Source organism: Rhinopithecus roxellana, chromosome 5 (assembly GCF_007565055.1).
Source record: "Rhinopithecus roxellana isolate Shanxi Qingling chromosome 5, ASM756505v1, whole genome shotgun sequence".
Taxonomy (NCBI): domain Eukaryota; kingdom Metazoa; phylum Chordata; class Mammalia; order Primates; family Cercopithecidae; genus Rhinopithecus; species Rhinopithecus roxellana.
Window position 1 is genome coordinate 152,539,856 of NC_044553.1, and position 27,346 is coordinate 152,567,201.

Below are 27,346 nucleotides of genomic sequence, written 5' to 3' on the forward strand. Positions count from 1 at the left end.
ACACTGCCTGGGACTGAATCCCACTTGAGTGCTATGTGACTTAGGCAAGGAACTTAAACTCTCTGTAATGTTTCCTCATCTGTGAAATAGGGATAATAATAACAGGACCTACCCCCATAAACCAGTCGTGAGGAAATTAAGCAAGATACTTCTGTATATGTGGAGAGTTCAGGATAGCACCTGATACATAGTAGGTGTTCTGCATAACTGTATAAATAACTGTAAAAAGTTAGATGCTATTGTTACTGCTCCTTGAGCCTCCATTGACCCCACACTCCCTACCAAGGACATGATACATGCTTGGAAGACTCAGATGTCTGTATGCCCAGAGCCTAGCCCCGTACCTGGGACTTACGGAGTAAGAGTGGTGGCGGGGGGGGGGGGGGGGGGGGGGGCGGGGCAGTAGCAGGAAGGGGAATTGCTCAATACACGCTCCTGGAAATATTAATATTGTGAAGTGGATGTATGCAATGCACTGAGCCCCCCCCCTCCCCTACAAACTCTCCCTACCACACCCAAAGCAGCTCCTCCAGGACTCAAGGGCTGGTGAATGAATCTTTGAATGATAAATATTCCTATTTTGATGTCCATTAATAATGAGCTTGTAGGCAAGATGAGTCATCTAGACATGGTTCACGGATATCCATACAATTCCAGAGCCACAGAGTCAACGATCCCGGACGTTCATTCATTCAACAAACATTAACTGGGTGCGTGGCAACCTACTGATTCATGAGTTAGAAGAGGGTAAAATATTATATAGAAGCCATAGTTAATGTTATTGGACACGTGTTCCCTAAGCGCCTATCCTCTGATCTTGTGCAAACTATACTTATGTGACCTTGTTTATAAATTAATGAGGGCCAGCTAATCCTTCAGAAGACTCCAATTTTAGGTTTGCGCAAAAGCCCTTCAGCCTTTGCAAACGAGGACCTGTCTTTCTGGGTTGAGCTAACTCCTCTGCTAGTTAAAAAGCTTTCTGTGTCTTTAAAAGGGGGAGGCATCCTGTCAAATGGCCCCTAAAGCATAGGCTGAAGGCGCGTGAAGTCCCACCCACTTTCTATGACGTCCTGCATCCCGGCTCCTGATTGCCCGGCTGAGACGTCAATCGCGGGGCGTGTGTCTTCCTGGGACACAGTGGAAGTCTAACCTTTGGTTTGCGGAGCGGTCGGGTGTATTCTCCGCCGCCCCCACGCCCTCCAGGTCCCCGCCACCGAACCAGCGGCGGAGCCCGCCCGCGCCTCCCGCGGCACTCCTGCACCGGATCGCTCCTCGCTGGGGCGGGACCTGGCCTGGCGGCTCCGGTCACTATGGTCAGTGATCGTGGGGGATCGCGAAGGGGGAGCGGGCAGGGGGCGCGGTGGGCGGGGTCGCTGTCGGAGCGGGTGCACCCGCGGGACGGGGGTCGGACGGGAGGCTCAGCCCCCAGACCGCCCCCGCCGCGTTCCGAACCCCTGAAATACGGAGTCCGGACGGATACTGGGGGCCAGGTCGCGCCCCGCTGTCCCCCGTGGACGTGCAGCTGAGGAGGTCCAGCTCGGCCCCGAGTCCCCGCCCCCAGCATGTCCGCCCCGGTTGGCCCCGGGCGCCGCCTCGACGGCGCTGGGTGGGCGCCCTCGACGGAAGCAGGAACAGGGAGGCTGCAGCGCTACGGGTCGCCTCCTCTTTGTTAAGTAGCCCCCCAGTCAGCAGTCCACGGCCCCACCCACCCGAGGGCTCAGCCGTCAAAGACCACCCCACTCCTGGCCCCTGCCCCAACCCCACGAGGGGATCTAGGAGTTGCACGGGGGACCAGGTCGTCTGTCCCTGCGGGCGACTAGTCCGTCTTCATTTTTGGAGTCAGGACCCACGTGGAGAGGCTGCCTCAAGTTGTGAGGCACATGAGTTAGGGGTCGGGGAAAAGAAAATACTCAGGAATCCCTGATGGAGAGTCCTGTCTGCGCAGAACGGGGCCCAGAGACCCTCTGAGCCAGGCTAACCCTGGGCTTGGGCAGGTGGGGAAACTGAGGCCAGACAGGGAAGGGCTTGTACTGATAGTGGTGGTCCTGGTACTTGAACCCAGGCCTCTGGACTCTCAGTTCAGTGCTCTTTGTGTTACATCAGCTCACCTTCCAGGTTGCTGTGGGGTCAGGCATCCTGCAGGGGACTGGGTGGGATGGCTGCCTAAGACCCTTCAACCCTGAGCGGGGGGGGGGGGAGCCTGTGGAGTGAGGGCTGAGTGGCTTGTGTCGGGGCCACACAGCCCCAGGTTCAAGTCTCACTTCCACCTCTTGGAAAGCAAAGAGGCTTTGGTTGGTCCACTCTCCCCCTCAGCATCGTTTTGCACGTCTGTGTAATGGGCTGCTGTGAGAACCATGTGAGATGATTAGCTGGAGCTTTTCCTGTGACAGCAGAGTCCTGGAAATGGGTGTGCACAGATGCCTGGTTCTTCAAGCTTAGCCTCCTCTCTCCTATGACTGGGCAGGAAAATGGGTCACTGCAGCAGGATGCTGCCAGGCTGGGGCATGGGTCAAAGCCTGGTCATGGCCTGGCATGATCTGGGTGTGGCATAGGCAGCCAGGGCACGCGAGCTGGGACTGTCCTTGCCAAGCCAGCTTGGGGCGTAGCTGGGGGCCTCTGGGGCATCTGGAAGCACCAGCTTCCTGCTTCCACTTGGTGCCCAAGGGTTTACCTGGTTGAGCTGCTCCTGGAAGGCAGCCTAGGTGTTTCTGCATCACCCACCAGGGAGTGATGGAGCTGGGGTAATGATGGGCTTAGCCACCCGGGAGCTGGAGGCTGGCATGCCCCCTGGCCACCACTCGGCAGCTGAGAGCACAGCAGAGGCGGTAGCTGCTCTTTGTGCCATGCAGTGAGGCCACTCACTCTGCCCCCTATCTGCCCTAACTCAGGAGACTGGAAGTTAGAGGGCAGGTGGGGTCCAAAGCCCTCACCCCTCACTGGGGGCTTGAGTGCCTTGGTGATGGATGAAGTGGTTAACCCACTAAAATAGGATGTCTGTCTGGGAATCACAGGGGTGGAGGCAGTGCAGGGTCTGTCTGTTCCCTTCCCTTCACGTGGCATTTATTGAGCACCTACTGCGTGTGGGGACCATACTGGGCCCTATACTGCATGGTGGGTTTTTATGTTGAATCTGCATTGTGTGGATGGTGGTGAGTGTGTGTGTGTGACAGAAGGAATATCCTTGGAAAATACAGCATCTTCTTTGCTTTCCTGTTTCTACATCACTGGGCTAAGCTTGAGGAAGGGCCTCCCGTGGAAGACACAAAGCCCCTTGGGAAGGTAGGGGTGAGACAAGGACCAGGCTTCTGGCAGGGACTGCAAATAGCGAGGGGTCTCGTGCACTCAAGGTGCATTTCATGTTTGGCGAATGAATGAGTCAGACATAAGCAGGAAAACCACAGGGTCCTATTGTGCTTTGTTCTGTTATTTGTCAAACAGGTCCCCACTGGGCGCCTTTGTCAGGCCTGTGCTGGGCACTGTGACACTAATGAGAAAGACAAGGTGCCCACCTGCTCTAGGACCTCACTGCCTGCTGGCCAAGACAGCTGGATACAAGCAGTGTCTGAGCTACAGGTCATGGCCTAAGAGGCCTAAGGACTTTGGGAACACAGTGAGAGGTCAATATGCTCTGAGGGAGTGGGGATGTTGGAAGGTTCTGCAGAGGAGGTCTTTTGAGCTGGGGGAGGTCTTTTGAGCTGAGTTGAAGGATGTATATGAGTGTTCAAGAAGGATTTGGGAAGGGTACATTCCTTTTGGCGGGTGCGGGGGGACAGTGGGCTATCAGGCTTTGAAGCATGGTCAAGAATGGGGAAAGGTAAACAGCCTCTGAAGATGCAAGGAGATTGAGGGAGGCAGGGAAATTGAGTCTGGAAAATTCAGTGAGGTCAGGATGTTCTGTGCAGGGCCTCACTTGCTGTGCTGTGGGGTTTGGGTTTTATTCCACCAATAAGGGGGAAACCATAACGTATTTTTGACAAGTAAGAGATGGTTGACTTGGACGATCTCTCCGACAATGAAGTGGATACAGGGTTGGAGGTAGCCAGGCTGGAGTCAGAGCCTGGCTAGTCCCATGCATGCATCTGTCTATTCATTCATGCAGTGTGTGGGCTTCCCGGGCTGCCATTACAAAGTACCACAAACTGTGGTGTAGAGCAACAGAAATGGATTCTTACAGTGCTGGAGGCTGGAAGCTGAAGATCAAGGTGTCAGCAGGGCCATGCTCCCTCTGAAGGCGCTAGGGAAGGCTCTGTTCCAGGCCTCCCTCCAAGCTTCTGGTAGCTCCTTGGCTTTTGGTTGCAGAACTCTGATCTTCATGTGGTGTGCTTCCTGTATGCGGGTCTGTCCTAATTGCCTCTTTTTATAAGGATACCAGTTGTATTGGATTAGAGGCCCACCCTACTCCAGCATGACCTCATCTCAGCTAATGACATCTGCAATGACCCTATTTCCAAATAAGATCCCATTCTAAGGTACCAAGGATTAGGAATTCAACATATGAATTTTGGTGGGGGGACACAGTTCAACCCATAACACTCAGTATACATTTCTGGAACATGGCTGTGTGCCAGGCACTGAGAAGCCAGCATTGACAGGCAGAAAAAATCCCTGTGCTCATGGAATTGGCATTCCAGTGGAGGCAGCCATGCAGCACGCGGGTAAACAGGCGAGCCTATTAGATCATGCCCTGAAGAAATAAAGGTGAGAGGGATGGGGAGGGGCATGGGAAGGCCTTTCTGAGGAGGTGACTCCACCTGCATCTTGGGAAAGGCAGAGGAAGAATCCAGGTCGAAGGAGCGGCCGTGCAAAGGCCCTGAGGTAAGAATGAGTGTGTCTTGTGAAGGAACACAGAGAGGGCCACATGGGGTCAGATCTGGGAGGTCGTTGTCAAAAGATTGAGTCTTGGCCTAAGTGAGGGAGTCCATTGGAGGGCGTGGAGGAAGGGCATGACCTTGCTGGCTAAGCAGCTTGTATTGGCTGCTTGTAGAGAATGGGCTGGGATGGGGGCAGGAGTGGAAGCCAGGAGGTCCTTGGGCAGATGTTGGTGCAGCCTCCCTGGGGGGAGATGATGGCACCTTGGACCAATGGGGAGGTCGAGGAGAGAGGAGTGGAGAAGCACTTCTGGGTCTCAGCGTGAGCTCTGCCTGGATGGAGGGGCATTCTGGGGAGCTGGAGAAGCCTGTGGGGGGTGGGGGGTGAGGTGGGCAGGAGAGCAGTCAGGGACATGCTAATTCAGTAATGTTCTCAGACTTCTGAGTGGCGAGTAGCTGTGGAGTCAGAGCTCTAGGGAGAGGTCAGGACCAGAGAGGAAGCTGTGAGGGTCTGTTGGGAGGATGCTGCATGAGTTCAGGCATATTCTAAGAGGGAAGGCCAGGGCCCAGGTCAGAGTCTCTGCAAAGCCAACCAAGAACTGACCCAGTGGGTGAAGCCTCATTGCAGGGTCTTGTCAGTTTTCTTAGTGGAGCAGCAGAGAAAGGAGATGTAGAAGGCTGAGCAATGGCCCCAATGATGTCCACGTCCTAATCCCCACACCTGTGACTATGTTACCGTGGCGAGAGGGGCTTGGCAGATGGGGCTCAGTTAAGGATCCTGAGTTATCCAGGTAGGTGCAATGACATAATCACTAGTGTCCTTATGAGAGCAAGGCAGGGTAATGTGGGGGGAGGGGGGCGGGTACGTAGCCAGGAAACCTGGGAGCCTCTAGAAACTGAAGAAAACAGATTCTGCCCTGGAGCCCATAGAAGGAACGCAGCTCTGTCGCTGTCTTGCTTTAGGCCAGCAACACTCCTTTCGGATTCGTGACCTCCAGCACTGTCAGATCATACATTTGTGTTGTTTTGAGACACTACATTTGTGCTCGTTTGTTACAGCAGCCACAGGAAACTCAGGGCACTTGGCTGCCCCCAAATCCATGGCTTCCAAACATTTGTCATCGCTTACCTCATCAATATAAAACCTCTGAGGCCAGGCGCTCATGCCTGTAATCCCAGCATTTTGGGAGGCCAAGGTGGGAGGATTGCTTGAGTCCAGGAGTTTGAGACCAGCCTGGGCAACACAGTGAGATCCCATCTCAAAAACAAAAAACAACAACGTTGAGCACTGCATGCATATATATGTCATATATCATACCCCTGAGTACACCTCTGAAGGGACATTTCCTCCAGCCCCTGGAGCAGTCCACAGTGCTGGGCCCATGGCTGCGGGCTGCTTGAGGAGTCTTTGGGTTATGTGGGCAGGTTTCAGGTATATACAGAGGCTTGGGAGGGAAAACCAGAGGAAAGTGGGGACTTGTACTTTCCCTAAATTTGGAGGTAGGGCTTGGTCCATGGATTAGGGATGGGGTATCAAGGGCAAGCTCTCCAGCATCATGGTGGGAATTTATACCCTGGCTCTTTCATCTCAGCCAGTGTTCCAGGGATGTAGGAGGAAGGACCAGCAGACAGATGTAGTGCCGTCTCCCACCAAAGACTCAAAGCCAGTCTGAACACCAAGCCCACATCCTAGCGCTTTCTGCTAGTTCCCAGGGTTACTGGGGGAAAGCAGTGATTAAAAAACATCCTTTTCTCACTTTGAAATATATTCCTCCACGCAAGCTGCTAAATCTGTTTCCAAGCTGCAGTGCTATCTGACTTAATTAATTAGCATCTACTCGCAAACCAGCAATTAAAGGGCTAAAGTCCTTTTAGGTGGCCTAATTAGGTCTGACAGGACATTGTCAAGATGTGGCCTGTTCTTTCTCCATAACATCCTGGAAATTTTCAGCCATGGTTTAAAAAGCAATTACAAATGAGAGCCAGCCAGGTCAAGCCTCATGCCTGATTTATGGGCTAGTAAATCGAGGGTGTGCCTGGGGTTCTCCCAGGAGCTTGAGTCTCTGGTCTTGCCAGGGGTGTGGCCAGGGCCCTGCCAGTGTGGAGTGGCAGGGGACCAACTTGGGCGGAGTTGGATCATTCTGGAGGTGCCAGGTGGGGACTCAAAGGGCCAAAGTGAGAATCCACTTGTCCCCAGGTCCCCCAATAAGCACATCTGGGACCCCTGGGGCCCTGGAGCTAGCCCAAGGTTCCATCACCTGCACCTGCAGATGGAGGTAGCCCACCCGTGAGACATTTGTAAGCAGGGGTAGCTCTTAAATAGTGTGGAGTAAAGGGAAAAAAATCTCCAGAATATCTGTAGACTAATATTATGCAAACTTAAAATGCACGCATACTTACAAGTCTGTATTTTTTAAAAGGCAGATGCATTTCATTTATACGAGGTACCTAGAGTAGTCAAATTCATTAAAGACAGAAAAGCAGAAAGGTGGTCGCCAGAGACTGGGGGCAAGGGGATGAGGAGTTAGTGTTTAATGAGTAGAGATTCATCATAAGTACATGGAAGAAAAAAAATGGGTATGGGAGTTTCAGTTTGGGAAGATTGAAAGTTCTGGGGATGGATGGTGGCGATGGTTGCACTCTTGTGTGAATGTACTTAATGCCAGTGAACTGTGTACTTAAAAATGGATAAAAATAATGAAGTTTAGGGTATGTATGTTTTACCATAATCATAATAAAAAACAAATATATCTAGAAAGACATCCCATAGAAACTACCTATAGAGGCATGGGGGGATGGAGGAATGGAAATAGGGATCAGGGATGAAGGGGACCAAAACCTGAAAAAATACCTTCCTGAGGCTGGTTTCTACAGCATGTCCTGAAGGTACGGTGAGCTCAGCTCTTAGGAGCTGAGAGAGCTCCGAACTGCTATGTAGTATTTTCTTTTCTTTTTTTTTGAGATGAAGTCTGTCGCCCAGGCTGGAGTGCAGTGGTCCGGTCACGGTTCACTGCAACCTCTGCCGTCTGGGTTCAAGTGATTTTCCTACCTCAGCCTCCCGAGTAGCTGGGACTACAGGTGCCCACCACCACGCCTGGCTCATTTTTGTATTTTTAGTAGAAACGGGGTTTCACCATTTTGGCCAGGATGATCTTGAACTGCTGACCTTGTGATCCGCCTGCCTCGACCACCCAAAGTGCTGGGATTACAGACGTGAGCCACCGCACCCGGCCCTATGTAATATTTTCCCTTAACTTGGCTCTTTTAAAGAGCTTAAGTAGATTTGTCAAAAATGCAAAGTTTATGTTAATAGAGCAAGTGGAAACCTAACTTGACTTTCCTGGCATAGGTGCCACCCTCGTTCCTAATCCACCTTTAAATATTCCTCATTTTAACTGCTTGTTTGTTTGTTTGTTTGTTTGTTTGTTTTGAAATGGAGTATCGCTGTGTCACCCAGCCTGGAGTGCAGTGGCATGATCTCGGCTCACTGCAAGCTCCGCCTCCTGGGTTCACGCCATTCTCCTGCCTTAGCCTCCCAAGTAGCTGGGACTACAGGCACCCACCACCATGCCCGGCTAATTTTTTGTATTTTTAGTAGAGACGGGGTTTCACCGTGTTAGCCAGGATGGTCTCAATCTCCCGACCTCGTGACCTGTCTGCCTTGGCCTCCCCAAGTGCTGGGATTACAGGTGTGAGCTACCGCGCCAGGCCTCCTCATTTTAACTGTTGATGGCAATTTTCTGCATTGAAGTACTTATCTCTGCATGTTGAAGATTAATTCCTTAAATCCATTCCACTCCTCTGTTGATTACCTTCTCAGACACTGCAGAGGAAATGTAGCTGATTTTGTGTCCTCCTTCTGCCATTTTGGTTTTGGTTTTGGGCAGTCCAAGCACCAGCAGTATTAAATATAGTTCTACTGTTTGATCTATGATTTAAAAAGATCCAAGCCATCATTTTAAGTCAGCTGTCTGTAAAAACAACAAGAGTTTTATATAGTATAAACAAATTGTTAGATAAATAATGGGACTTTGGAATGAAGTCAGAGTGTGTGTGACTGCAGAGCAGGTGCGCTTGCTTTTCAGTATTACCTGTTTGTCCTCCTACCATCCACGCAAGGCAGCAGAGAGAGAGCTTTCGTTCTGAAACATACAGAATCCTATATTTGCTGTATTAGCATGCAGTATGAGTGCCAAATTAATTGTACAACTAGCAATTGTTATTATGCTAGTAATGTCAATCTTTCATGATTTAGAATAGACCAAAACATGTTAACGTTTTATAAATTTGCCTTTGAAGTCAATAAATCTGGCTTGGTTTAAGTTAAAAGAAAAAACACAAATGAAAATGGAATGATTTTAAACTCCGAGTCAGAAGCCTGCCCAATCTTGAGAAGAGAGACTAGCAAAGTAGAAAGGAGTTCAAGGTATGCTAGAGGCTGTCTTTCTCCTTGACGCGATTAGAAGGCTTGAAGGAAGTGGAAAGGCAAATCACTTTCCTTCCAGATATCACCGATGTATTTTACCGCCGTGTCTGGATATTGCCTGTAAATCGTGTCCTGTTCTACCTGTGATGAGCATATTTTGGGCTTGAAAACGCTGTTGTGGACACTGAGTCCCCAGGATCAGGAGCTGGATGTAGAACTTTCCTGGGGGAGGCCTCAGGGGCAGGAGGTCAGGACCTGGCCTATTGATAAGAAGGCCCTGGGCTGCCCTGCGTGGAATGTCCCTTTGTGTTTAGCAGCCTTGATCCCTCAAGACCTCTGCGTTCTGCCTGCCTAGCAGTTTGGCATGGTAGAATTTCCATGGGCTTCAGTCAGATAGATCTGCCTAAAATTGCTTCTTAGCACAGGGCACCTGACCTTGTCAGTAGAATGGGCATAATACCCATCTCAGGAGGTAGTTGTGAGGATTCAGTGAGATAATGGGGACATGTCAGCCTCTCCCCCCAAGCCTAGCACATAGTATGTGCACAATAATGGCACCTGTTATCACCTCATACCTCTTGGGCCTAGGGTAGCAGATCGCCAGATCATCTTCCATGTGTTGACTTTCAGCCTCACACTCGCAGGGTGGCTGCTGTAGACATTGCATCTGCACTAACGGCGGGAAGAAGTAAAACACTCCCATCTCTGTTCCTTTTATCCAAAACCAAAAACTTCCCCAGAAGTCCCCAGCAGACTTTCCATGGGTCCAGCTGGCCAACCCCAGCTACCTGAGTGCCCATAGCTGCAAGGGAGGCTAGGAAAATGGGAAAGAGGTAGGATTGTTGTGACTTACCCAGTCATTTTTCATCGTGTTGTGGGATTCCATTAGTGGGGAGGAAACGGGTCACAGCTGATAAGACAGAGGCCCTCGGCACCTGCCCCCAAGTGTTATCTGATTCCTTCTGATAGTTTTCCTGTTGCTTTGCCAGCTCGCACTATGATGTCAGGGCAGAAGGAAGGAAGGAATCCGGGGCTGGATTAATTTAGCAAAGAAGGGTGGGTACAGCATGGAAGCTTCTAGAAGCAAAATCCAGAATTCCTTTTTCCCACCCCCCAAGTGTTTGCATGCCCTGTTTCCACTTTTGGAAGCATTCTTCATCCAGTTCTTTTTTTTTTTTAAGACAGTCTTGCTCTGTCGCCCAGGCTGGAGTGCAGTAGTGCGATCTTGCCTCACTGCAACCTCTGCCTCCCAGGTTTCAGAAATTCTCTACCTCAGCCTCCTGAATAGCTGGGATTACAGGCACGTGCCACCATGCCTAGCTAATTTTTTTTGTATTTTTAGTAGACATGAGGTTTTGCCATCTTAGCCAAGCTGGTCTTGAACTCCTGATCTCGTGACCCACCCACCTCGGCCTCCCAAAGTGCTGGGATTACAGGCATGAGCCACCGCGCCCAGCCCATCCAGTTCTTTAGGACAATGAATTCATCCTCTATTTTTAAGCTTTCTTCTGGGAAGTTGCCCTGAATCCCATGTTTGGGGGAGATCATGTTTGGTGCCACCAGAAAGGGAGAAACGGAATAAAGTGTAAGTTCAAGGGAGAGCCCAGGACTGACTCAGATGAGGTGAGGAGATCAGGGAGGCTTCATGGAGGAGGTAGCTTTTATTCATTTGTTTGAAAAGTATCTCACCCCCTTCTCTGTGCCAGGCCCTTGGTGAATGGAAGATGGCAGACAGTATGACAAGCTGTCACCCAGGCCCCCTAAAAACACCCCTGCCCAGTCCCAGCTTCTCCCCTGACCTGATACTGGATGCAGGATCGGGGCCAGATGGAAGTTTGCAGTCTGTCCCATGTGGAGACAGGAGCAACAAAAGTCATTTAGGCCTCATTATCTAATCTCATGGTCCAGCTTTCTGCTTCTGTGTGCTGAGCTTTGGAAAAAGCTAATCATCAAAAATCCAGATATATTTCTTCAGGTGAAGAAAGGGGTTTGTAGCATCAGAGGGCTCCTCTCTGAGCAGGATGGTATTGGGTTGAGATCATTATCTAGTCAGTGATGAGGCTGAGAGGCTACCAGGGAAGGCCACTGTGGCCAATGTGACATGAAAAAGGCCAGTTACAACTGCATATCAACAATGATGGTGATAAATGGATGGAAAACTAGATTTCTATTTACAAAAATCCCAATGAACAGTGACCATCCACAGTACTCTATTGCATAAAAATGGTCTCCTCTGGTTGTGTGCAGCAGCCAGCCTCACTTATTTTAAGCTATAAACTAAGTGGCTTTAACACCATTTCTCTCGGAGTATGTTCATGCTACAATCAAAGCGGCTTTGGGTGGGTTGGAGGCTAGAGATGCATCTCTCGCTTGTTTGAGCCCTGCTGACAAGATAGCACAAGGCGGAGACCAGGCCCACGGGGAGTTGGCTGCTAGAACGAGGTGTCTCCTGCAGTTTCCTTCACCCAGAAGCGTCCTTTTGTAGTTGCCTCCTCCCCGCCCGCCAATTTCTTCTCAGGCCTGGAGAGACCCTGCCTGTAGGAGGCTTGTCTTTCTGGGTTGGAATTGACCTAGACCCTAGAGCTGGGTTGTAGTATAAACTTTCTCCGCTAGGTGGTGCATGAAGATGCCCTCCCGCCCTGTGCTCCCTGAGCTCAATCTCTTGATACCTTTCCTGGCATCTCCATGTACCAGTGCCACACAGTGCGGCCTCTTCTGGTGACCTTATCACCCCCTATCTTGATTGTTCTTCTCTGTAGACTATGAGCCTTGTGGGTGGGAGTGCTAGACGTCCCTCCTTCTGTATTTCCCGCATGTGACACAGTGCTGGGCATGTGGATGTTCAGGAATTGTTGGATGAATAAAAGAATGAATGAATGAATGCATGAATGAGAGAGGAGGGACGGAAGGAGACAAAGGGCCTTATCCTCAAGCATGAAGGCTCATTAGGTTCGAGGTACACGTTCTGTGAAATGAATCAGGCTTCAATAACAAGATGAGTTTCCTTATAACCAGGGCTATCTCTTCACGATGGCCCTGACCCTGACGATACCTGTCCTGGAAATGTGGCGATCCCAACAGGCAATCTAGGATGCTGGTAACATACTCCCAGCATGAGAAGGTAGGAAGATCCCATTCATTGTTGTCTGTAACTGGCAGTTCAGAGGCCACCAGCTCGCGGAGTCCCATCCGTTGCTTTTGAAATTGTCACAGCATTTCTTCCTTCCCTATCTTTCAGAGTGAAACATCTTTCAACCTAATATCAGAAAAATGTGACATTCTATCCATTCTTCGGGACCATCCTGAAAACAGGATTTACCGGAGGAAAATCGAGGTGAGGCAGAGGGCAGGGAGAAAGCATCCTAAAATAAACAGGCTGGAGTTGGGATTATAGCCTCTTTGAATGGGCGTCTTTGAAGGCCAATAGTTTGGGCCAGGTTTCTGGGCAAATGAAAGGATTCCTAGGATATTTCGATGCTGGACATTTGCCTTAGCAATACGTCCTTTCATTCCAAACAAAAAAACAAAAAAAGGATTTTTTGTTTAAAAGTTTAGCACTATCCTAATGTTTTATTTACTCACTGAGACTTCATTACAATTCTGTGAGGTACTTTTATTACGCCTATTTTACAGCTGAGGAAACTGAGGCAATTAAATTGTGGCCATTTAGCTCATGAGTGGCCAAGCTGGGATTTAAACCCAGGCAGCCGAGTCTCAAGCCACATTCGTAACTGCTGTGCCAGGAGACCTCTTGGAGGGAAAGTGTACTCCAGTGAGGCTAAAGGGATTTGTGGGAAGGCTGCAGGGATCGCTCACGGAGCAGCCACCCGTGGGTGGCCGGAGGAGCTGGGTACCCACTCTGTCCCTCTGGCAGCAGGCCCCGGCTGCTCTCTGTACTCTGCAGGACTTCCTCTCGCTGCAGGACAGGCTTGTTCTGGTACTGGCCCCACAGGCCCTTCCCTTTGAGTTCCTCTCAGACACGCAGCACCATTGCTGGACCCCGTTACTTATCGTCAGAGACTCTGATGGGTCCAGCTTGGGTCAGATGTCCATCAGCAGCCAGGGGTAGTGGTGTGGGCATCATGTGATCCGAACGCCACTGCAGGGGCACTTCCAGGACAGGAGCTGGGCTCTGCAGCCTGCTGACTTTTGTGTCCCCCGGAGCCCTCCTGGGAGAAGAGCCTGGGGCTCCAGAGAGTGGCCTCCCCACTGCCAGCTGGCCTCAGGTGGGCCCAAGTCAGCTCTGAGCCTTCTCATGGCTATGGGGGGAACAGGAACTCCCAGACCCCTTGAAAACCATCCTCTGCTGTCAAAATGCTGCTTATAGTCCCATGAGGCAGGAAAGGGGATTCCAGGCCAGTTCAGAGGGACACCTACTTATTGCTAGGAGTGGAGCTGGAGCCTACCCCTCCCGCCCCTGCTCACACATGCAACCCCCCACCCCCTACTTCTGCCAGCTCCCGATTCTCTGTGCTGCTCCCCCAGGAAGGCTTCCCCAACTTCCAAAAGCCAGTGCAATGCCACTGCCCTGTGGCACCCAGCCGGGCACTCCTTCTGTCCTCACAGTGCCTGGGGGCAGGGACGGACACACAGGACAATGCAGTGTATTTTTATATCAGGGGGATGAACGAGCGTGGGAGGCTGAGGGGATAGCAGCCTGAAGGGAGGGAGCAGGCGTTTCCTGGGAGAGATGGGGGGCACCTGGCTAGTCCCAGCACCCAAACCACACAGAGCCGTTATTGGTGCAAATGCCCACATTTCTTTCTGTCCCCCGCAGGAACTCAGCAAAAGGTTCACCGCCATCCGCAAGACCAAAGGGGATGGGAACTGCTTCTACAGGGCCTTGGGCTATTCCTACCTGGAGTCCCTGCTGGGGAAGAGCAGGGAGATCTTCAAGTGAGTGCCGGGGTCCCCTGGGCTCTCAAGGCTATGTTCTCTGTGCTAGGTCAGCCCCAAGTCTCTTGGAGGTTTTTGTTACACTCAGGGCTGGTTAACCCAGAGAGGGAGCTGGAGGGCTGCATGGCAGAGGCGTCTGATGTTGGGGGAGTGCAGCCACCTGCTGTGGTGCAGTTGGGGGCAGCCAAGATGCCTCCCAGATGCTTTCCAGCCTCTGCTTCCACCACAGGCCTGGGTCAGCCCAGGTAAATCGTGTGCAGCAGGTACTTCGTGACCCGGTCTGAAAAAAGAAAACACAAACAAAAAGCAGCTTTGCCCCAGTGTTCAGCATAATTCCTGTTGACCTTGGTTTGGAGTGTGTGTGACCCAGACATTCAGCTCTCTGGGCCTGGCCCTGAGGTCATGCTGGAGAAGGTCTGTGTCCAGAGCTGCCCCTATCATCTCGGCTAGTTCAGGGCTTCTCATACCTGAACATTTGGACAAGGCCCCTGGTTCTCTAGTCCATAGCAAGAAAAAAAAAAGCAAAGACAAACAAACCCCTGAGACCTGGCTAGGACCCAAATTCCTGTTCAGTGGGAGCAGGGCAGAGCTGGGACTGCTTTTGTCACGCCTCCCAGGAGGTGCTGATGCCGCTGGGCCTCAGACCACGCTTTGAGGAGCAAGGAGCTAAGAGACCCACCTGGCTCTTAACTTTTGGGGGTCTCAGAGCCCTTAGAGGCTTTGGTGAGGGCCATGGGCCCTCCTCATCTGAGACCCGCACCCAAATGCCCTCTGGAAACAGTACGGGGGGCAGTGGGTCTTCGGCTAAGGCAGGTTTCTCACCAGCGGCATGACTGATGTGGGCCAGATCATGCTCATGGTGAGGGCTGTCCTATGCATTGTAGGCTTATTAGCAGCATCCCTGGCCCCTACCCACGAGATACTAGTAGTAACCCCTTCCCCAAGTCATGACAATCAAAACTGCCTCCAGACACTGCCAAGAATCTCCTTTTGGCGGAAGAAAAGTCGACCCTATCTGGTTGAGAACTACTAGGTTCAGGCCATCATCTCCTGTTCAAAATACAGATGATCTCAAAGAGGGCAGAAGCTGGGCCATCTGTTCCTAGGCTGAACCGTTCAGACTGTTTCCCCAGTGACAGACCGGCAGAACCCCTTGGATGCAGAGCCAGCTATCCCAAGCCATTCCCCTCCCCAACTTTCTCAGAGCCCTGTGGGAACCAGTGCAGCACAGTGCAGGGATCATGACCCCAACTTCAATTCCCCATGACCCATGTGCCCTGGAATTGTGCCACGCAGCAGCCCTGGGCTCTCAGGTCAGACCTCACTCTCTTGCTTACTTGCTGTGCAACCTTGGGCAAGTGACCTGATCTCTCTGGTCCTCAGTTTTCATGCCTGTGGAAGGTGGACATTATAACACACTTCAGGATGCTACTGTGAGGACTCAGTGGGTGATGCTGGCCAAGCCCGATGCCTGCATCTCTCTCTGCACCAGCCCACGTGCTCTGTTCACCTTTCCTCCGTCCTGTCTCCCTGCTCGTCAGCACACACGCATGCCATGCTCAGACCCTGCTCTAGGCTGTGGGGATACTGCAGTGAACAAGAGAGACAAAAATCCCTGCCTTGTGGGGCTTGCGTCCTAATGGGAGAAGATGGACGGTACATGAGTATCACGTTTGAGGTGTCAGATGTTGATAAGTATTGTGGGAAAAATCAAGCAGGAAGGAGGCTGAGGAGTGCAAGGTCTGGCGTTGTCTGTTTCAAGTAGGGTTGGAGAGGTAAGGGCGGCAGGGCACATAGCACCTCAGGCCTTTCTAAGGACCTTGGCTTTCAGCCTGAAGGACACGGGAGCCAGCCAAAGGATTGCGCAGCACGGGGACTTGCCCTGCTGACTGCTGTGTGCAGGATAGATGGGGGCGGAGACACAGCCAGGGAGATGTGGTTGGCGAGAGATCCAGAGAGGAGATGGCCGTAGATGGCCGTGGTGTGAGCAGGTGGATGCAGTGGGCATGGCAAGAAGTGGGCAGGTCTAGACACCTGTGGAGGTGGCAAAGACAGGATTTGTGCCTGACTCACATGTTGGACATGGCAGAGTCAAGGATGGCTCCCAGGGATTTGGCCTGAGAATTAGCAGGATGGAGAAGCCGTTTGCTGCAAGGGAGGGCTGAGGAAGATCAGGAGCTGTGGTTTGCGATGCTGTCTGAAATGTCCAGGAGTCATAGAGTGGGGGTGTCTGGTGGGCACTGGAGGTATGAGGCTGGCTTTCAGCAGGCAAGCCGGGGCACACAGGTGGTAAGTCAAACCACAAGGCTGCATGAGACCACCAGCATTTTCTCTTTCTTTTTTTAAAAATTTTCTTTCTCTCTTTATTTTTTCTTAAGAGATGGGTCTTGCTATGTTGCCTAGGCTGGCCTTGAACTGTTGGGCTCAGGCAGTCCTCCCTCCTCAGCCTTCATCTTCTTACACAAAAACTGAGACCATGTCACTCACAGGCTTGAAATATGCCCCCAACCTCTAGGAGCAGTGGAAACTCCTGACACCAAGGCCCTCCACACCAGGCCCCTGCCCCTCCTACCCCATTGCCTGCCCACCCTGAGGTCTAGGCACAAGGACCCACTTATCCTACATACACCAGAGCTTGCAGGCATGACATGCCACCTGACGCTGCCTTGGCCTAGGTAGCCCTGCCTCTGACCTGGCTGTGGGTTCCTCGGGCCCCAGGCAGGTTGCTTCACTCACTCCCCTATAGCTCCTTTCCCCAGCTGAGCAGTGGCCATAGCCCTGTCATGGACATTAAGTGATTGACTCGTGAGTACTTGGAACACTGACTGGGATGTTCTGTGCTAGCTCTTATCGTCCGCGTCATGCATCCTCCACAACCTGCTGTCTCCCTGTGTGCAGTGAGCCCAGAGCCACACAGGCAGACACTTGTTCTCTGCTCAGTGCTGCTGCAGGGCTGGAGCAAGCGTGTTGCAGCAGTATGCTTGTTCCAGCCCTGGATCTTGCATACTTGCTCTAGAAGTATGCAAAGTACTTCTGTGTGCCAGAGGCTTGGAGAACACGCGCTTCCTTTGAGGGCAGCCACTGTTACTACCCCATCTTACAGATGAGCAAACAGAGCCTCATAGAGGTCCAATGACTTGCCAGAGGTCCCACACAGGCTTGTGTACAGCCCCAGCTGTCTGAACTTGCCCCCCTGCCGAGCCCCAGTGCCATCCTTCCCCACATCCCTGGCTTGCCTCTCGGGGGTACATGTCCTGGCCTTCTAACAGGGCCTGTGACCGCGTGCTGCTTATCTCTGTGTCCCCAGTGCCTGGCACAGAGGGGCCCATAAGTCACTGGCAAGGAATGAATGTGGAATGAGGCAGAGGTTTGGGGGTGGGAGTAGGGGCAGGAGAGCTGGGAGCAGAGCAGTGCACTTCATGGCCATGCAGGGACAGTGGCCCGAAAAGGGTGCGGGCCCTTGGAGCGGCCCTGGAGGACTGCAGCTGCTTCCTGGAGCTGCTTCTAGTACTCTGGCCATGGGCCACCTAGGCCACAGCTGAAGACAGAACAGGGGGTGCTGATGAGGGTGGCTCCTGAGCGGCAGGCATTAGTCAGCACTGACCATCATCAGATCCTTGCCGTGGCCCGGAGGGGAAACCTAGGTAGCAGGTACCACCGCAGTGGAGGCCTCATCCTCCCGGGCAGCCCTCCGTTCGCCCTCAGCACCCCTGCAGTCAAGGCGTCATCACCATCCACACTTGTGCCAAAGGGGAGCCTATGGCCAAAAGCCACAGGGAGACTTGACAGGGCTGGAGGGGACTGCGGCTAGAAGTCAGCACAGGATCCATCCCTCCAATCCAGGCACTTCACTCTGCAATCAGGACAATCTAGTCCTGGCCCAGGCAGGACTCTTAGATATGCCAGGACCAGCCAGGGGCAAGCGGGGTCTAGGCAAACACTCCTGCTTCTGAGTTAGGAGACTGGCTTCCCGTCCACACCCACCACCTTCTCCCTCCTCACCGCCCCTGTCCTCCTACAAGGCACTAGGCTTTTCCGGAGCACAGCAACTTCTTAGGTGGCCCAGGCCTCTGTATTCCCTTGTGAAACCTTCTGCCTCCGGGGTCCTGTCAGAGCCTCGTCTCCGTTCCTAGGGAAAGTAAGGGGCTGGAGAACTAGGTGTGGCCTTAGTGTTCTGCACCTGCCAGCTAGTCACCCAGGGCCGCTCACCTGGTCCTTGTGGGAGGCAGCCCTTCCTCCATACCTCATTGCTGCCACTAAACTTGGAGTGTCCTGGAGCCAGGGCCAGGCCCAGGCCCAGGCCTGGGTTTCTTGCCATGCCCCCTGAGGGTACCAGGACAGGTCCCAGAAAGGGGCTGTGCCATCAGGGGGCCTGCAGTGGGTGCAGAGAGGAACAACCCAGCATGCACAGAGCAAGGGCCTGTGGAGCAGGTCCCCAAGGGTGACTTGGTGCTGGCAGATGCTTAACAGCCGGCTTTGGGCGTGCGGGAGGCCTGGTGTGTGTTGTCAGTCGATTGCTGTGGTGTCAGTATTCAACATTACCATGATTGAGTCAAGCTGCCCTCATGAGGTCACTGAGCAGGGAGTTGGAAAAGATGCAAAATCACACACGCTCTTGTCATATCGTCTTTCCACCATGCACACACACACAATGCCGCTCAGTCACCAGGGCCCGGGGACTAGAGATGAGGTTGGTGGGCGCAGTGGGTTGAGACGGGGATGCACAGTTGACAATCACAGCACACTCGCTGTGTTTCCTGTAAACACTCAGTCTACCCCCCTGTAGGTTCAAAGAACGCGTACTGCAGACCCCAAATGACCTTCTGGCTGCTGGCTTTGAGGAGCACAAGTTCAGAAACTTCTTCAATGCTGTGAGTTCACCTAGTCCCTCCTTCCACACTGGCAGAGCAGACAGGAGCAGGCACTGGTTGGAGCCCCCGCACAGCCCACAGCTCTGCTTCTCCTGGCTGGGGGACAGGATTGCTTCCTGTCTGTGGGGGTGTGTGGGCACAGGGAGCCCAGGGCCCTGCCCTCCCTTTGGGAGGAGGCACGTCCTTCACCCTATTCCATCTCACCTTGTGCCTCCCTATCCAGTTAGTGAAGGGGCGGGATCGAGGACTCTGACGCTTGACGCTCTGAGTGTGCATGTGAGAATGCAAACCCAGGTAGTCATGGCAGGGAGACCCAACTGCCTGCTCCCTAGACGTGCCTCTGGCCTAGTGTACAAACTACAAAGTCTTGCTAACCCTGGGTTACTTAGCTTAGGCAGAATCTCAGACTGATTTTCTACCTCAACCTGAGAATCTACAAATGAAAATGCACGTGAGGGCTTCACACAAAGGGAGGGAGCGGAGGGAGAATGCAGAGGGAGGGCTGGGGCTTGCTTGGCCTCCCTAGCTGAGGGCCGCGCGGGCGCAGTTTTACAGTGTGGTGGAACTGGTAGAGAAAGACGGCTCAGTGTCCAGCCTGCTGAAGGTGTTCAACGACCAGAGTGCCTCAGACCACATTGTGCAGTTCCTGCGCCTGCTCACATCGGCCTTCATCAGAAACCGAGCAGACTTCTTCCGGCACTTCATTGATGAGGAGATGGACATCAAAGACTTCTGCACTCATGTAGGTGCTTGGGGTCTCAGCGCCAGCCCCGGGTTCTGCTCCTGTGGCCCTCTGCCACAGACTTCAGCACCCATCTCTAGCCAAGGGACTTGGGTGTCACGACTGCCCTTGCAATTCAAACAGAGCTAGGTCAGCAAGCTGCAGACAGGTCTCACCTGAGCTGCCTGAGCTGTGTGGCCTGAAGCAAGGCACTTCCCTCCCTGGAGATTTCCCATCTGAAAAATAAGGGATTTGGACTGGCCTGTTTACAAAACCGCAGTCATAGTCCAAGAGTTACATTTGCTTGACGTGTTTATGATGCGTGGTATTTACCAGAAAGAATTGCCAATATTTGAAAATTAGGGGCACTTTTCATAGGAATATTTGGATTTCTGTTGGAAAATCAGAAGATCCAGCCCCCAGGCCCTTGCTCGTGCAGGACAGTATCGGCAGGCACTAAGCAGCAGCTGCCCTCTCTATGTGGGACACACGCCTGCTTGCCACCGCCTTCTGCCTCTTCCATCGTCTCTGCGGCATCCAGACTGGCACCCTCACTCACCAGCCTGGCCTCTGTAAACACTTAAGCTTGAAAGGCACCCCTGGATGTCAGGGTGCCTTTTATCTCTAAGATTCTTTGATGCCCAACCTGAAAAATTTCTGCCCCCTTTCCAGATCCGTCTAAAGTAGTAGCCTGCTCTCAGGTGTAACAATAAGGTCTAGAATGGAAAAGATCCAGGTTCGATTCTTGCCATTGTAGCGATTTCTAGCTGTGCTGCCTCTCAGTGAGGCTGTTTCCTGTGTGACATTAGAATGTCCATACCCAACTCATAGGATGTTGTGAAGATGATGTCCCAGCAGAGGCTGTGACCATGACCCTGAGAGCCAGAGTTGAACTCACTTGTCCTCTGCCAGGCCTCCCTCCTAAGCTGGCTTCTTTTCATTTTGGCTCCCTGCAGGAAGTGGAGCCCATGGCCACGGAGTGTGACCACATCCAGATCACGGCATTGTCCCAGGCGCTGAGCATCGCCCTGCAGGTGGAGTACGTGGACGAGATGGATACCGCCCTGAACCACCACGTGTTCCCTGAGGCTGCCACCCCTTCCGTTTACCTGCTCTATAAAACATCCCACTACAACATCCTTTATGCAGCCGATAAACATTGATTAATTTTAGGCCATGCAGTGGAACCTGTTACCTAATGGGACTGCATTCTGAATGGAACGTTCCGGCTCTTCAATTTTTTAAGCGATTTAAGACTGTAGCAAGAAAATGTGCAGCCTTTTGGGCAAAGCCCCTGGAACGAGGCCTACCCATTATGGACTGTGGTAACTTGGTGATATTTTTAGTATTTATTTTAATGGAGGATCAAATGCTTTCTAACTAGGCCCCTGACCGTTCCCTGTGAGGCCTGGGTGGGTCACCTGCCCTCTCTGGAATTGTTTCTTCAACTGGAGGAGGGTCCTGCCTATGTTGACATTGCATTGTAGAAAAATGGGGCCTCTGGTTTCTCTTTACCAGGGGCAGTGCCTCTCTGTGGGGGAGGAAAAGCTCAAGGTTAGCTGTCTTAATGCAAGTGACTTACCAGGCCTACAGAGTCCAGTCCAGTCATTTGTTGGACTGGGCTCTGGCAAATAGCCTGTTGAGGTCCATTTGAATGTGAGGGCTGTTTCAAACATTCATGATGGATGTATTTCCTACCCCTAACTTACGGAGAAAAAAAAGACTTTCTTTTTTTGCCAAAGTCCAGAAAAGGGCCTTTAGCCTTTAGCAGGAGCTTAAATTGTTGGGCCTCTACCTCTCGCAGGGCCAGAACTGCCTGATTTTTGGTGGACGAGCCCTTCAGGGTTCTGCTGTCAGCCCCACCTGGACAGAGGCTTACAAGACTAGGGTTTGGAGCAAGATCTGTATATTTCTGTCTGGGATCAGGAAGCTGCAGCTGTCCCATCATCCCCAGCAAATCCTAGAAGTGGAGTCTGGGTACTTCACGGATAGAGGTGTCGGCATGCACAGCCATGGACCCAGCTGAGCAGAGCAGATGCTTTGCAAGCTGCCCCTGGCTGCTTTCTCCCTTTCCCGCTTCTGCTCTCTTTATGGACTGGTCACAGGGTAGGTGGAAAAGAACAGACAAGCCATGTAAGTTGGCAGTGGGGAGATTTCCACGGTGGAAACTGCCTGGGAATTCCGGCCAGCAGCGTCCTCATTCGGCCACCTGGCTATGCCCCTTAAATAAGCCCCTCACCTTGCTGCCTCAGGACCTTCAAGATTCCATCCGTGGGCTGGCCGGCGAGACGGCACCAGGGGGGACCCCACACCCGGCTAGGCGGAGGTGCTGCTAGCAACCTCTCTTTCTCTGTAGGAGGAAATGGAAAATGCAGGGTGTGGAATTGCCCTTTGGGGTCCTTCCTTAATTGAAGGCCACCTTCTCACAGGTTTCATTCTGCAGGGATTTATTGGAATCTATTGGTGCTGCTGCGTGAGTCTGCTGACAACCTGACTACACAAGGACTGGGTAGCAGACTCCTCAGAGTCCTCTTGACACAAATGTCCGATTTGTGTCACTATTCTGCCTTCGTGAAAAGCCAATAGCACTCTTAGATGTCAGGGGATTTTAGTTCCAAGCAGGGCCCCTGGTTTCCATGCTGCCCGCAGTTGGAGTTTGGATCCAAAGGCTCTGGCTAAGTCATTATGTCACTTTTTCACAGGAATGTAGATTTGACCATCACCTCTGAATTTGTTCAGTACCCCACCATTGGTCTATGAGAAGTACACTGGAAGTGTGGGGGAACACATGACGTGATTTGTAAATAGCATCATCTTTGCCAGACAAGTCTCCAGAGGATCCCTGTTTCCCAACTGAAAGGTGTGAACGGACACACACATGGCCTGGATGACACCTTGGCTGTTCTGAGGGGCTGTCAGGTGGGCTCTGGGCCTTCCAGCTAGGCTCTCAAGCACAGCAGAAGCCTCACTGGCTGCTATGTCTCTGTATCTGTGGCTTGTGTGGTAACCTCAGAAGCAGAGCTGTTTGGCAGACTGGCTGGAGAAATTCCCTCTGGGAGACTTGCCTGTGCTGTGCTTCCATGTCACAGAGCCCCCCAGAAACTCACAGGGGCCCTCTTCCCAAGAAAGAATCTATTCTATCACTTCAGAATCAGGACACTCAAGCTCTGGCAGAGGCAGGCCAAGTTACTTTCATGGTCTTACCCTCTGCTTTTCCCCTTTTTGCAAAAAACCATCAGCCAAATCCGAACCATTGCCCTTGTTCCCCCCACATTCCCTCTCAGATCTTTGTCTCAAAGGGAAAACACAGTGGATGAAAAGGTGTGGCAGGCTTTGGCAGCTTATTAAAATCTAGTCATCTGTTGATGTTACCTTGCAGCCAGTCACCCTGGTAGTCACACTTCCTAGATAATTCTCTACCCTCACCCCACAGAGCCATCTCTCTCCAGACCAAAAGCTGGAAGGACAGTTGTTTTGAGAGCTTGTTTTTACAACTCCACGTTTATTATGATACTTTCTCTCCAAAGGAAACTTTATAAATCAATGGGAACAATTAGCAACAGAAAGAGCACAGTCCCTGCTTTTGATTGGGTTTCTATTTTAAGCAAATGAGATCTCTGAAGCCAGAATGCCAGGGTTCAAACCTCAGCATTGCCACTTACTAGCTGTATGATCTTGGCCAAGTAACTTCACCTCCCTGAACCCCAATTCCAAAGTTTGTGAAATGGCAACAATACCTATGTATCACTGGATTACTGGCTAAAATGGAATGAGATTCCTTGTGTGAAAACAGCTATTATGCCTGACACTCATCGTATGGGCTCTGCAAAGGGATGTTCCCCAACCTGTCCTTCCTGACAGGAAGCACAGGGCACTGCAGATGGGGAAGCATGTCACCCTGGCAGTGACTGTGGCTTCCCAAGCAAGAGTGTCAGGGGAACCATTAGACAGAGTCTAGGAGCCAAATGCATCGCCACCCTGAGCAGACACGGGAGTGGGGAGGGGGCTGTGACTCAGTGACTTTCAGGGACCCCAGGCCCTGCGGGATGTAGGCCAAGCCCTACAGCTTCCCTGGGCAGTAAGTAAAAACATTCTCCTAGCATTAAAATGCTTTCCATAACTACTTTTGTCTTGGCTTAATACTGGGTTCCTGGCATGCAGCCAAGAACTCTGCTTTTCCGTGGTGCTTGTGTGTTGAGTAGATTAGCTGGGGAGGGATATTCCTTGTTTAATGGCAGATCCAGGACACTCAGGAAGCTCTGCCCATTGACTTCACCTTACCAGGCGAGAGTAGCACTGCTTGGAAGGCTGCTCCTGTCTTTTAAAGCCTGTCTACTTATTAGCTCGTCCACCAAAAAAAGGAAAATAATTTGCTGTTAGAAGGCTAGGGCAGGATACTGACAGTCATCAGGGGATCTATGTTTGGCTTGTGACAAGTGGCTTCACTCCCACGGCTCAGGTACTATTGGGGGATATTGAGTCTGCTTCCTAACCCCACTGACCTCCACTGCATCATTTGGAAAATGGAGTCTCCCTGTCATTCTCTGACAGCTGTCAGTCAGGAGCTGACCGCACAGACAGGGGCACTTTCCCCTCCTATCCAGGTCACTGGCGACACTGGGGGATGGGAGGTCATTCCTTGGCAACACTTCTGAGACTGAAGTAGTTTTCTGAACTTGTCCTGGGCCCAGAAGGAAGATACTAATCCCACCTCTGCCATTTGGCTGCTGTGTGGCGCTGGGCAAGTCTCAATCACTGGGTGTCTATATGCTCAAGTACAAAAAACACTATTAAGACTTATAGATGGGCACAGTAGCTCACACCTGTAATCCTAGCACTTTGGGAGGCTGAGGCAGGAGGGCAGGATCACTTGAGGGCAGGAGTTTTGAGACCAGTCTAAGCAACATAGTGAGACCCCATCTCAGCCAGGTGTGGTGGTATGTGCCTGTAGTCCCAGCTACTTGGGAGGCTGAGGCAGGAGGATTGGCTGGGCCCAGGAGTGTGAGGTTGCAGTGAGCTATGACTATGCCACTGCACTCCAACCTGGGCAACAGAGCAAGACCCTGTCTCAAAAAAAAAAAAAAAAAAAAATTGTTTCTCAGGACCTTCAAGACTAAATGCTAATTAGATAAAAGTGCCAACCATGAGGCAAGAGAGGCAAGCTACTTAGATCTTGGGGTATCTTGGTCCATTTGTGTATCCTCTTCAATTCCCTAGCACCCCTTGAACTGAACAGCTGTATTGTATTGTGCCCACCTGTTTGGAAGCCAGAGAGTAATGCAGAAATCTGTGCTTCTCTCATGGTTGTGGAAGTTGTGGATACTCACCTACACTGATGCAGACAAAGCTGGGGCAGCACCGGGAAGTCCCTAGTTCTCTGGGCACACATTTATACCAGGCTGACCGAGCCTTAAGTTCCTCTTCTCCCAAGGAGCTCAGCTAAGGGAACACAGCATGGCAAGTGCTATGAAGAGGGTAAGCATGGGACACTAAGGGAGCCCCAGGAGAAGCACTGCCCCCACTTGGAGGCTCAGGACTAGAGGACCCATAGCAGTGCTCTGGGATGGAGAAGACCAAAAGGCAATCCAGACTGATGTTTTAAAAGCCTATTCTGCACAAAGGCTCAGGACAAGAGAAGGGGTGCATGGAACCATGGGCAGGAGCCTGCTCTGTCACAGAGGGGAGTGGAGACAAGGCTGGGGCTAGATCCTGAGGGCTTCACACGTCAGACCTGTGACTGTTACTGTTGACTCTGTGATGTGAGGGAAGCCTGAAGACAGCAACCTCATCCCTGCCTACCTCCCACAGTGGCTCAGACAATAGCCAAGAGTGTGGGAGAGAGCTAAGGAGCTATTAGGGTGCTGCTCTGGGTAAAGCAGGAACATGTGCCTCTTGAACATTCCAGCCTCTTGCTCCATCCACACTGTCCAATCTTGGCGGCAGCCAGAGGCCTGACACTATTCCTGTCTTTTCAAGGGCTTAGCACTGTGCTGGCCCAGGAGACTCACTAAGTTAATAATGAAACAAACGACACCACGCCCCCAACCATCTTCTAGCTAAAGAAAAAAAAAAAAAAAAAAAAAAAAAAATCAGGATGACACAATGGCTCTGACTATTGTTTTTAATTTATGAAATCAAGTTGAACACACAAGAAGCCTATAAACACTGCAATACAGAAAAATTAAGCTGCTGCATAGAATTCTTACTCCAAAACAATGCAAATCTGCATGAGGTCTCTCCCGCTATGGGTGTGAGTAGAAGAGAGGGAGACGTTTTTACCTGGGGTTGATGGTGGAGTGAAACACAAGGGTGGGAGAAGTTCTGCAAATAGCCAGAGAACAGAGAGCAATGTGCAGTCACTAACACACTTGACCAGGGCAGTTAATTTGCACTTGTACTTGGCTGTGGCTGTTCCGGCTGCGGCTCCTTTGGCTTCTTTGTCTTCTTCTGCTGCTGCTTGGAGAGACAGCTTAAAGCAGACTTGCTCTTACTTGGGGCAGACACAAGCAGGGGCGGCTTGCCAGACTGAGTGGGATACTTGGTTTTCTGGCTCTCCGTAAACAGCGGCTGGGAGAGCAGGTGGCGCAGCTCCTTCTTCAGAACCTTCATCTGCTTTTGTCTCCGACGCTCTTCTTGCTGGTCAGCTTTTCCGCCTTGAAACACAATACAAAAAAGAGATCCTATTTACTATGGTCTGTAGAAACATTTTGTTTCCCTTGATGGATAACACAATGAAAAATGTTTTAGAACTACTTTAGGGAGGCAGGGTTCAAAAGTTCTCTGAAGAAGCCAGTGGTGGCTTGGCAGGGGCTGTAAATGGATAACATGTAACCATTTGCGGGGGATACGCAGGACCGCTCTGTCCTTTTACTTCATAAAAATCCTCCAAGGCTGAAATTATGTTTATAGATGAGGCAATTCAGGCTTAGAGAAGTCACCTGGCTCACATCACAGAGCCAGCCATCAGACAGAGCCCAGAACCCAAGTCTCCTGACTGAAGATCACTTTTCTTCCTATGACCCACCCACTTACTGCCCACCTGGGGTTTGGTGACTTCACAACTACAACCACCCACTGCCCCTCAGGAGACACTGAATGCTTCTTTGTAGCCCAGCTGTCCTGTGCCTTGCCACCAGTGCTGTGACTGCACATGGAGAGGCTGGCAGAGCCAAAGGGTTCCACCTCAGCCTGTCTTCAGGAAGGGAAGCCGGGCCCAAGCCCCAACCCTGAGCCACCAGGAGGACCAGCTCACTGTCATCAAGCCCATTGGTTTGGCTCCTGGCTTCCATGCTGAGCAGACAGCAGTAAGTCTATCTCTGAATTTGCTGACTTGGGCACCAAGGTGTCAACATCTCTGCTGAGCCTCAGACTTGGTGGTGTGGAAGGAGCATGGAGTTCTAGATTTGGTTCTACCACTTCTTAAGACTCAGGAGCTTTCTCAAGCAGAGACCGAGCAGACTCATCCCTGAAGCCTCAGCCTCTGGTCACATACAGAGTAGCAGCTCAGGAAATGCCTTGTGACAGAGCTGTTGCCCTGTACAAAGTGCCTCTGCTGTATCTAGTTCCCATATGTAAAAGGCGAGTACTTCCTGCTGTGTTCATGTCATGAGAGTGGAGAAGATCA

General features: G+C 51.7%; 2 protein-coding genes across 2 annotated transcripts in view; one reads left to right on the top strand and one right to left on the bottom strand.

Annotated features, from left to right (window-relative positions):
* The first annotated feature begins 1,107 nt into the window (after positions 1–1,107).
* OTUB2 (OTU deubiquitinase, ubiquitin aldehyde binding 2) lies at positions 1,108–24,536 on the top strand. Its single transcript, XM_010384528.2, has 6 exons — positions 1,108–1,313; positions 12,473–12,568; positions 14,012–14,130; positions 18,917–19,001; positions 19,549–19,743; positions 20,679–24,536. Exons 1-6 carry the CDS (start codon positions 1,311–1,313, stop codon positions 20,883–20,885), a joined length of 705 nt encoding a protein of 234 aa, XP_010382830.1. The 5' UTR covers positions 1,108–1,310; the 3' UTR covers positions 20,886–24,536.
* A 1,293-nt stretch (positions 24,537–25,829) lies between these two features.
* The window catches only part of DDX24 (DEAD-box helicase 24), a 29,919-nt gene continuing 28,402 nt past the window's right edge, over positions 25,830–27,346 (bottom strand). The window contains exon 9 of the mRNA XM_010384529.2: positions 25,830–26,375. Coding sequence (XP_010382831.1) covers positions 26,104–26,375 — 272 coding nt within the window. The 3' untranslated portion in view covers positions 25,830–26,103. The remainder of the gene's footprint in view (positions 26,376–27,346) is intronic.

Bases quoted from the DNA above. Each gene is read 5' to 3' on its own strand.
- OTUB2 (XM_010384528.2), top strand. The intron at 14,131-18,916 runs GTGAGTGCCGGG...ACCCCCCTGTAG, and splicing joins AAGAGCAGGGAGATCTTCAA to GTTCAAAGAACGCGTACTGC. The intron at 19,744-20,678 runs GTAGGTGCTTGG...GGCTCCCTGCAG, and splicing joins TCAAAGACTTCTGCACTCAT to GAAGTGGAGCCCATGGCCAC.